Genomic DNA, 10951 nt, shown 5'->3' with positions numbered 1-10951 from the left:
GGGGAGAGATTTGTTCCAGTGAAATAGTGGTAGGAATCTGCTACCGCTTAATTGTACGAGTTGTCGTAGTAGGATAAACTCGCCAATCGTGGTCCCAACATGTGTGGACTTTTGGAGCGCTCTCCATCGGATGCCAGGCAGGCCCTCTTTCTCTCTCCCTCGGCATGTTTAAACTTTCCCCAGCATTGGAGATAAATGAAACCAGAGGCCTTTAAGACCCAGGAGGAGCCTTGATACCAGATCTGAAAGGAGGGTGGCCGGCAGGGGTGGGGTGGGGTGGGGTGGGGGACAACTCTTTAAAACATCCAGCCAATCCCCTTGGGCCGGTTGGGCATTTTATGCTGGTGGATGTTTTCCCTTGCATAAAAAGTCCAGTTGGGCGCGCAGGGAACGATGCCTGTTTCCACCACTGTCAGACTCTGAGGGGGAAGGCAGGGCTTGTGGCCAGGCAGCAGCACGTTCTGCCACCCTGGGTCAGTCACCAGGGCTCCTCGCCAACTCTGGCCTCTCCAAGAGGCGCCTTTCTCCCCTCTTCTGCGCTGTCAGCTGCACCGATGGGGCGGCCCAGGCGTTCCTCTCCACCCCGAGATGACAGGCTTCTCTAGAACTTCTCCGGAGGACCAGCTTCCTCCCCGGAGGGCTGAGCATCCCTGCTGAAGCGGGAAAGCATGAAGCATTCCTTCCTGGACTCCTGGCTTTGAGGGTCCAGCTCCTTCGCGCCCGGCCGTCCCCCAAGAGCTGCTTTGCAAGGATGCGAGCCAGAGGAAAGGCCATCGGGGACCTGCGCATCGCGGTGGGATCCTGGCTGGCCTGCTGCGCGTGGCTGTTGGCCACCGGCCCCTTGCATCAGGCCGAGGGAGGGTGCGGCGACCGCAAGAGCCCCCGGTGCTGCCCCGGCCGGAATAACGAGTGCGCCGACTTCTCTCGGAGGAGGACTCCGTGCTACTGCGACACCTACTGTGAGAAAACGGGCGACTGCTGTGAGGACTACCATGGTGTCTGCCAGGTCTCAGGTGAGCGGCGCTGCCAGGTGCTGAAGGGGTGGCCGCAGGGACAGGTGGAGACGTCTGGAGGCAGTGCAGGCATGTGGCCTTAGACTCCAGGCTTAACCCCTGGGGCTTTTCTTTCTCTCATACGGAGCTCATGGGGGCTTTCAAGGTTCTCCTCCTCTCTTTTGTTCTCACAACAGCCCTGTGAGGTGTGTTGGACTGAGAGTCTGTGCCTGGCCTGAGTCCCCCAGTGAGTTCCATGGCTGAGCAAGGACTATGGATGGATGGATGGATTCAATTTATATGCCCCCCCCCCACTAGCCATAGGCTCTCTTGGGTGGCTTACAAAAGGTTAAAATCCAGCAATGTAAAATGATACAAGCACAATATGACATTCACTGCAAAGATCAATAACAATAAAATCTGGGAATAAATTAAAGTTCGAGAAAACCAAACAGGAAAAATAAAATACATGCATACATACATCTTCTCATATCCCAAGAATAAAGCATAAACCATTAAAATTAATCAATATTTCTCCTTTAAAATCATTGGCAACAGCATAAAAAGAGCATTACATAAAAATTCACCTGTTAAAATTAATGTTAAGTTTTTAGTTAGCACCTAGAGTTGGTCCCTCCAGCAGGACTGAATTCCAAGGTTGGGATGCTATGCAGGAAAGACTAGACTAGAATCCAGAACCCCTGAGTCCCGGTGCAGCGGTCTTGCCACACGCCGCAATGGCTCTTAAGGGGAACCCCTTCCCAGAATGCCATGGTCTTCGGGCAATAGGCATTTGACCCTGTACTCCCATGATGTGTGTGCTTTTCCGCCTGGTAGCACTGGGGTGCCATTCTGCCTGGACTTACAGGCGCAAATTTGCACTCAGCAAACAGGAAAGCTGCCCTTGCTAGTGGGAAGCCATGCATGCAGGTGAGATGTCACTGACGGAAGAGCCCACCTGTGCTGGTGCCTACTCCAAGCTTGGGCCTAAGGTGATGGATATCACAGCAGTGTGGCACCCCATACAGAAGCGTCACGCTTTGGCCCTGGAGCAATCCAGAAAGCAACCCCAGAACCTAACCCATATTTAGAGGTCTGAGGACCCAAAATATTGTGGGGAGAGGTATATTAAAAAAAAAAAAAAAAACCCTTCACCATTGCAACTTCTGGTACAACTGCTTCTGCTTACCTGTCTTCTGGTCCCTTGCCTGTTTGAGTGAGGAAGAGATGCCACAGTGAGGAAAATTTAGTAGCGGCGGTGGTGCCTCGGGACGCTCACAGGCAAAGGGGCCTGTTGAGGAGGTCTCACTTGGGGCCCTCAAAAGCCCAGGGCCTGCCTAGCCCAGTGTTCTGAGCAGTGGCACTGAGCGAAGCCATGGCAGACCCGGAACCGAGGGCCCTTCTCCAGGAAGTGCATCTGCTCGTCAACAGAAGCAACCCACCTCCGGAAGCGGGTGCTGGAGACCAGCCTCACAAGGCCATCCGGCAGCACGGCGGCCCGTGGAATCGCGGCCAGGGGTCTTTTCCAGGGCTGGTGTCCGGGGCAAGCACCTGCTGAGAAGCCATGCCTATGCTCACCAAGCTCCCTGCCCATCAGGCAGGCAGGAGGAGGCCATGACCTGAGAGAGGCAGGTGGGTGCAGGGATACTCACAGGGACGGGGGGCTGGGAAGGGCGACTCCCCGGGGGTGCCCAGAAACCGGAGGCCCCCTCGGCTCGGCAGAGGGCAGGTTCCTGGGAGAATCCCTCTGCACTCCGTCCTTTCTGTCCCATGAATGGCTGTCATAAAGAGCCATGTCCGCTCATGTCAGTCACCCAGCACTGGTGGGGCGGGATGGGTGGGGGCAGGTGGGGGAACAGTGCCCATAAGCCCTCCCTAATCTCCACGGAGATTAGGCCAGTCAGCTCGATTACTGAGCAGCAGCATCCGCCCGTGAACAGAAGAGCCAGGAAGTGGAAACCCCCCGGCCACACCTTGTCGGCGTAGAACAGGCTCGCCGTCACAAGCACGGGCGACTTCAACCAGGAGCCCCCGAACGGAGGGTCGCCTGCGTTCGTTCCCTGAAGGCCTGCTCTCTGTTTGGGTGTGTGTGAGAGAGAGAGAATGAGAGAGAGATGGAAGAGGGCTCTGTTATGTTGATCCCATCCACCCGTCCCTGTGAGTCTATTCAGTGATTACGGAAAGCAGCAAGTGCCGCCATTTGAAGAATTCATTAAATTTATATCCCACTTTGTCCTTGCAATGCACTCAAAGCGGCTTCCATCATTCTCCTCCCGCTGCTCTCCATCTTATCCCCACAACAACAACCCTGTGAGGTAGGTTGGGCTGAGAGTCTGTGACTGGCCCAGAGTCACCCAGTGGTGACAGGGACTAGAACCCAGATCGCCCGAGTCCCATACCTGTGCTCTTAACTGGGTCTCAAATTCCCCACCAAAGCAACTTCAGGAGTGTTGTGGGTCATTAGAATGGGAGTGAACTCACAAACCCAGTCCTCTTGTGCAGGAAAGCCAAGGTCAGCAGTGAGGTCCTACTGTGGCTGCTAGGGTGGCCTCTTGGGGGACAGTCCTCTGTTTTGATGTACACTCTTTGAACAACTGTTCTGTCCAGTTCATTGAATGATAAAGAGGCCAAATTTTTGCCTCTCCATAGTTAGCTGCCCTGGACAGCAAAAAGGTAACCTTGACCCAGTTTTCTAGACTGCAGGCTGATGGACTATATTTCCATTTAACCTGTAATAATTATTTCTAAATTGGCATCTGTGGGTATCAGTTAGTGCATGCAAATTGTATACAAGTCTCCCCCTTCTTTGGAGATGCATTTGTATTTTTTCTGGTGATGTATCATGTAGTTCTAGGCACGGGGGCGGTCGGGGGGGGACCCTTCATCAGCATGGCATGGTGTAGCGGCTGGGGCTGCATCGGAAGAGGGATGCTGCGAACCTGCCCTGATTCCATTCTGCGAGATGCCAACTCTGGATCATGGAACTGTGCCCTCCTTTCCCTCTCCAAGGGAAATATTTGGGCAAGTTTCCAAGCTTGAGTTTCTTTGCCAGTGCAGTGCGGTGGGCATTGTTTCCTCCCCTGGAAGCAACAAAGCCAGGTAACCAGTTTGCAGATTTGCAGTTTGGCGATGCCTTGTTCTTAAGGGGGATAAGCCCCGTGTAAGGAAAGGAGACCGTTTGGCATTTGCAGCTCCACTCCATGCAATTTTTGCAGCGGGGCCTTATTTGTGGAGTTCAATCTTGTTATTTTCTGTGATCTTTTTGTATGCGTGTTGCCTCAGGAGGGCATAGAAATGTTTTAAGCAAGCGAGAAGAAAGAGCTGGGCGGCCCTGGGTTGTGATCTGTGCTGACAGAGACAGGTCTGCAGCGTGTCTTGACAGGAGGTGGGGAAGTGTGCCTCCGAGGGAGGAGAGATGAGGGTTTGGTCGGCAGCTGTGTCCTCCCACCGCCGGCACCGCCACCCCTGTGGGCCGTGAGATTTTGGAACGGGCAGGCGAGACAGGCAGGAGGGAGCCCCTGAGAAGAAAGCTGAATGCAGTGAGTCAGAAGGATGGGCGAGTTAACATGTTTTGCCAATGGAGACAGACGGCTGATTCGTCGACGGGGCTTCCATGAGTCTGTCTGGCCCCTCCTCAGTGCTCAGGATTGCAAACACGCTTCTTCCCTTGGTTGTGGAGAAGACCTCAAAAAGTGTTCATGCTGCCTTCTGCTTCTTAACTGATCTTCTTTCCCTCTTCCTCTCCCTCTTTCTCATTCCATTTATTCTTCACATGCCTTCTCTTGTTCTCTGTCTGCTGATGTTGGTCCGTCCATCCATCTTTCTAATCTTCTGCTGGATTTCATCTTCTTTGGTTTTCCTGTGGGCTCTTGCCCCTCCCTGATCTGCTTTCACATCATATCCTCCCTCCCTCCTCATTCCTGCCTCCTTTCTAGCAGCTGTCAATTGTGTGGTCGGCCCCTGGGGACCCTGGAGCGACTGCGGTTCTCTGTGCGGCACAGGCAGCAAAGACCGGACGCGGCAGGTCACGGTGCCCCCTCGAAACGGTGGGACCCCCTGCCCAGACCTCAAGCAGAGGAGGGGGTGCCTGGGGAATCACCCAGTCTGCAAGACGGCAAAAGGTAATGTGAAGAAGGCGTGTGGCCAAGACTCAGGGCTGAATCTGAATAGCAGGCCCACGGGTTGAACTCAGAGAAGCGCTTGACGCACTCAGGGCACACACAAATTTGCCTATGATTTACACAAAATAATGTGTGGGTGTAAATGGTTATACTGCAACTAGAAATAGAGTGCAATTTACTGAAGAGCAGAAGAACGTGACCTGGTGAGCCGTCTTGGAGTTCTGTGTGGACAAGTTCTTCTAATGGTTCTTCATGGCAGAAGAGGACTGGGCAGCTCTACCAATGGATGGACACCTCCGAAGCAGCGGACTCTCCTCTGGCCGCCCTTCAGTGGAGGACTGCCCTCTCTAAAAGAGGACACAAGGCCACCCTACCTCCAAATGGGTTGAACTCTCATCTGCATCATCCCATGCTCTGTTGGGGTGATGAAGCTTGCCACGCAAGGTATCTGGACAGAGCATCTTGGGTTTCTGGGGTCAACAGCATTGTTAAGCTGAGTGAAGACCAAAACAAACATTACTTTAGAGGTGTGTTGAACAGCCATGCCTTCTTTTCAGTTCCATTCTAATGTAAGGACAGGCTTTCTTGATGCAGACCTTAAAAGCCCCCCCCCCCCCCCACTGATCTTCCCATGTTAAGATCTCAGTCCAGATGGGCAGAAATTAAAAGAAGCTTCAGGTTGGTCCAGTCCTCCTTCCACTTCCGCCTCGGCAGGAAGAGATACAGCCTCCACTTTCACTTTTAAGCAAGGGTGGTCCATTTGTGGTCTGCCAGATGTTGTGGCCTTTAAATCCCATCAGCCCTCACTGGCATAGCCAATGGTGAAGGACGATTTGTCCAGAGTTGTCCATCCCTCTTTGAGAACAAACCACACAGTCTGTTGAGCAAATTTAGAGCAAACTTTGGTTTGTTCTCACCAATGTTTCTTAAAAACAAGCCAAACTAGAGGAGCATATCCTGGTTTGTTAACTAACTTTATTAGCTGGAAGGGCACTCATCATACCTCATACTTGGGTCCAGTGTACCCAGCCCGTGTTCCCATCACAAATCTATGTGCTGTCACTAATAATAATTTGGTGGGATTTACTAATCCTTACATTTCGCGACATAAAGCCAACATTATTGTGTTATGAACGAATAATGATACAAGGTTAGAAGAGGAATACTAATTATTGGGTAGGTAGCATTTGACTTCTCCATGTGGGAATACATCAATTTGAAATATAAATGCAGATTAATAGCATTCAGAACTTGATTTCATAAAAGGTGGTAAATTTCATTTACCTTTGCAGATGGGAAGAGGTAGTTTTCCTAAAAATAAATAACCACACAGCTGCAATGAATGAATGTTAATCAATTTTCAGTTTGTTCTTCTGTGTCTCAGCCTGTTTTTGGTCTGTTAATGTGTCTCCCTCCACCTGGCTCTTTCGACAGAGGTGGCTAAGATTCTGCCCGATTCCTTTAAAAGGGACTTTAAGGACCCCTGGAGAAGACCTCATATGCTCATGAGGGAGAAGCTGCCAAGGTAGGCATGGCTCAAAGAGGAATAAGCCACAGAACCCTCCTGGGGACACACAGTGCTTGACACGAATGAGCTTCCCTTATGGTGGACACATGGGGGAACGATCATTCATAACCATCCAGCTCTGGGCACCTTCGCCAAAGGGCTGCCCTCCAGACCAGTCTGCTGAGTTGGTGCCTTCCACACCTGCTGGGCTGGGATTCCCATCATCTGGGAAAGGCTGACAGGCGCCCCCTGGAGTTGCGCCTGCTTTCCCTTCTTGCAGCCTGCTTGCTTGCTTGCTTGCTTGCTTGCTTGCTTGCTTGCTGTTCTGGTCTGGACAGTGGTGTGGTGAGCTGGGGGAGGAGAGGCGCTGGCCTGCTTGCCCCCAGCCTGCCCAGCAAGCAAGCGGTAGCCACTGTGAGGACGAGGACGAAGAGCAGGAGCAGTTGGGGACCACGGCTGGGAGAAGGGGACTCCCTGAGAGAGGGACCCATGGCGGGTTCCTTGCCCAATGCCTCCCAGTACCGGACCTGGCACTGGTCTCCCTTCTGCCCAGCCGTTGCCCTGGATTCTCAGCAGGTGCTTTGGGTTTCTCAGCAAGGAGAGGAGGAGACTCAAGGGCGAGCGGGGAGGAGGTGCCTGAAAGCCCCCTTCTTCTCACCATGAGAGGCTGAACGGTCTCCCCATGGCCCAGCTTCTCCCCTGACTCGGCCCTTGACCAGGGGCTCTAGGAAATGGGGGAATGAGATTTAAAGCGGAGTTCTTAGTGGAAGATCCTTTTGGAAGGGCATCTCCGAGTCAATCTGAAAAGGAGGGTGGGAAGGAGAAGCGGAGTGAGAAACCAGATATCCCTGAAGCCAGTCTGCTGTGCAGTCCAGCCACACCATTTGCGCTGGATAGGATGCCCCCTCGCTCCAGTTCTCTCAAAAGCACACGTATACTTTCCCTCCCCCGGATGTTGTTCTCAGCATTCCTGTTTCGAGGGGGACCAGAGCCAGGAACGCGGAAAGCGGGTGGTGAAGGCAGGACAATGAGCAGTGATGTGTCTTTCCAACAGTTGTCCCTGGCTGCTGTGTTCTCCCAGCAGGCCGTGCCAGCAAGAGATGTTGGACTAATTAGGCAAATGCAATCAAAGCCCCGGCTTTGAGCCGCTGAGGCTTTGGTGTTGCCGAGATGGAGCAGCAAAGCCCTGCTGCATTCCACCGTCGGGTCGGCTCGGCTCGGCTCGTGCTGCCTGGGAGCTCTGCCTGAGCTTCTCCTCCCATCCCGAGATGTCCGAGAGAGAAGTTTTTTGCATTTGTGCATTGATACAGTCGGGACGCCTGGGGCAAGCGCTGGGGAACCTAATCTCCCAGTGCTTTGTGGAAGGGAAGGAGACAGAGCTGGGTTTCCTGGAGGTCTCCAGCTCAAATCCGGGTGGTGTCAGTCCGAGGTGCAGGAATAGGAAAGGCCTCAGCCTCGGATCGTGGAGCGCTGCAGGCACTCTTGAATCCACGTCGCGGCACTGCTTCCTTCCTCCTCTGCTGGTGCTGCCCGCTAGTTCAGTGGCGTGTGTGTGTAAGTGCAGGTCGTCCTCATGAATGTTGGTGTTGCAACAGTGGCTGCGCACAACTACGACTCACACCGCCGCTTCTCACCTGGCTGGGGACCTCCAGAATTCGTTAGCTCTGCGCCATCCGTATTTTGCAGATCGTCAGTGCCTTTGGCTTCATCGTCTGCTTACTGATGGAGCTGGAGGGGTCTCGTTTTGCCAGGGATTCGTTCTATTCGTGTTTGCAAGCATTTGCATCCATGCAAATTAATGCAATTGCCTGCCTAAGAGTGAGAAACCCTTCACAAGTCTGCACCATTCGCTCGGCTTGGGAAAAGACAACCTGCTGCAGCCCAGATTTGTAGAAACCCTAGCCTTCCCAGTCTGTTGAGTATTTTTCTCACACCCTGGGGGTCTTTAATCTGGCATGGACCACCATGGAGGAATCGTACATGTCATTTCCCATCCATAGATGTGGTTTGGGAGCAGGAATAAACAGGAAACCGCTGCAGTGGCACGGGGGCACGCTAAATTGCAGGCTGTGTTCCTGGGAAAAAGCCCCACTTAATATTTCTGGGTCATCCCTGGAAGGCATCCCTGCTTGATGTGGTGCCCCTGTTATAAAGAGCAGACATCAAGCACTTTATAAACCTATTTTGCGGGCACAGTTCAGGATAAAAGCTGCAATGGATAAGGAACCCCACTGACACAGGCCTCCTTGCTTCTCTTCCTTCCCCCCTGCCCCCAAACGCCCCTCCGCCCGCCTCTGCAAGCCCACAGAATACCCTGTGTGGTGCCCGGTCCCACACTGATGTATCTTGGTCCCATCTTCCACCGATATTGATGCGACTTAATTCTTTTGGGGGTCAGAGGAATGCTCCTCCAAGACACTCCCCATTTAGTGGCCGGGGAATGTTGGCCATCCTTTTAGGGAAGTTTCATCCTCTCCTCCCTAAAAGTTAGGGCCTGAGGACTTCCACCCTGCTTTGAAAAGACGCGCATTTGCTTCATGTGCAGATCCATGCACGCTCCCCCTTGGCTCCCCGGTGCTTCTGTTTCATGACGAGGATGCAGAGAATAACAGGGGAGGCATGTGCCCCCTTTTCATGTGAAGCAGGGTGAGGCCATTTGCATTAAGTGTGGGGCTCTCCTGCTCCCCCTCCCTCTCTGTGCTTTTCAGTTACTGCGTCTACTTCCACCTGAAGCAGGTGACTGCCACCTGCTGGCTGCATCTCTGGAGCCGACAGCTGGCGAGAGAAAGGCACGTCTGTGTCGAGTGCCAAGGGGACGCCGCGGGGAGCAGAAACCGGTGCCAAGGGGACGGTCTGCAGGGAACCAGGTCAGTCGCTCAGGGCGGCGTCGCTCGGCACCCTCCAGTGGCCTGGGTTGCAAATGTTGTCTGTTTATCAGATTTATATCACACCCCTTTTCTTACCAAGAACTCAAAGCGGCTGGCATCCTCCTCCTCCTCCTGCTGCTCCCTGTCTTACCCTCACAACAACGACCTTGTGAGCTTGGGTGGAGAGTCTGTGACTGGCCCAAACCGCCCCAGTGGGCTCCGTGGCTGAGTGGGGACTTGACCCCAGGTCGCATGGGTGCCAGTCCTGCGCTCGTAACCACTGTGCCACACAAGCTGGTAGTGTGACATTGTGTCAGCCATGCCAGATGGAGGAGCCTCTCAGATACAACCACTCCTTAGGAATTTGGAAGCTGCCTTTGGCTGAGTCCAGCCATGAATTCGTCCGATTTTCTCTCTCATGATCAGGGTGGGGAGGGGTGGGGCCATGGGAAGGGGGCGTGGCCTCCTGGGCACCTCGGAGGGCCAGATGTGGCCCCGAGCCTGAGTTTCTGCACCTCTGCTAAGCAGCAATAACTCTTCAGCTTCATTTATGTATTCATTTCACGCCACCTCACATATATTTCTTCCTCATCAAGACGTGGTACATTCCTTGCATGTACCACTCCGTATTTCTGCATGGAAATTCCAAAGTGGTGCAAAATAAAAGATCCAATGGATTAAAATAGAAACACACACAGACTGCGTTAAGAGCAACCATCAACAAAACCACGGCTGGTTTGTCCGGGAGAGCTTCCTGAAATAACAGTGACTTGCAGAGGCAGGGCGTTCCACTGAAACGGGGCCAACACACGGAAGGCCCTTCTCCGGATGGACTCCAGGTGGGCCATAGGCCCCTGTGGAAGCCCTGGGGGCATGCCCTAAGAGGATCCCCACAACTGGGCAGGCTTGTAAAGGGAAGGGTCCTCTCTTTGGGATCCTGGCTCCAAGTGGCTCGCACGTTGCTTCCGAATCCTCAAATCCCGGTAGTGAACCAGGGCAGAGCTGCGTGCTGCAAAGCGGCAGCGGCTTTGAGTGGCCCAACTAAACGGTGATGGAGACAAGAACTGTGGTGGGATAACCAGCCCGGCCCCTTTACTGTCTTCCCCCTTTCAGAACATTCTGGACTGCCGCCTCCGTCGCTGGCTGTCAGGGATCCTGGATGCAGGAGGCCATGAAAGAGAACTGCCAGTGTCCCCAGCAATCCTTTATCTTTGTATGACCTGTCAAACCAGGTGACAAGTCAAGAGACACAGAGAAAAGGATGCAAGCGACAGCCACAGCAGTCGGTCACTAAACCACCGGCTGAAGAAAGGAAGGAAGTACCAAATACGAATCTCACACCACTTTTTACCTCAGTGTTACGATTCCTCCACGTTCCAGTTCCCTTCTCCCTACATCCTGACCTTTTTAGCAGCTGCCTGTCCATGCATTGGTTGAAAGCACAAGAATTATCTCATGCGTTTT

The 10951-nt window shown here is 53.3% G+C and overlaps 1 protein-coding gene across 1 annotated transcript; it reads left to right on the top strand.

The window, feature by feature from the left end:
* The first annotated feature begins 751 nt into the window (after nt 1-751).
* Nucleotides 752-10902, top strand: LOC123028721 (somatomedin-B and thrombospondin type-1 domain-containing protein-like). Its single transcript, XM_044440934.1, has 5 exons — nt 752-1013; nt 4928-5113; nt 6548-6638; nt 9329-9487; nt 10601-10902. The coding sequence occupies exons 1-5, from the start codon at nt 752-754 to the stop codon at nt 10704-10706; spliced, it is 804 nt and encodes a 267-aa protein (XP_044296869.1). The 3' UTR covers nt 10707-10902.
* The last annotated feature ends 49 nt before the right edge of the window (nt 10903-10951 follow it).

This window comes from Varanus komodoensis, unplaced genomic scaffold, assembly GCF_004798865.1.
Source record: "Varanus komodoensis strain SLA01 unplaced genomic scaffold, ASM479886v1 scaffold38, whole genome shotgun sequence".
In the NCBI taxonomy this organism is placed as follows: domain Eukaryota; kingdom Metazoa; phylum Chordata; class Lepidosauria; order Squamata; family Varanidae; genus Varanus; species Varanus komodoensis.
Note: the sequence above shows the minus strand (reverse complement) of the source record. Positions and strands in the feature narration are given on the sequence as shown.

Excerpts from the sequence above, each read along its gene's own strand:
- LOC123028721 (XM_044440934.1), top strand. The coding sequence starts at position 752 with ATGCGAGCCAGAGGAAAGGCCATCGGGGACCTGCGCATCGCGGTGGGA. Across the intron at positions 5,114-6,547 it reads AGTCTGCAAGACGGCAAAAG|AGGTGGCTAAGATTCTGCCC; the intron begins GTAATGTGAAGA and ends CTCTTTCGACAG. Across the intron at positions 9,488-10,600 it reads GACGGTCTGCAGGGAACCAG|AACATTCTGGACTGCCGCCT; the intron begins GTCAGTCGCTCA and ends TCCCCCTTTCAG.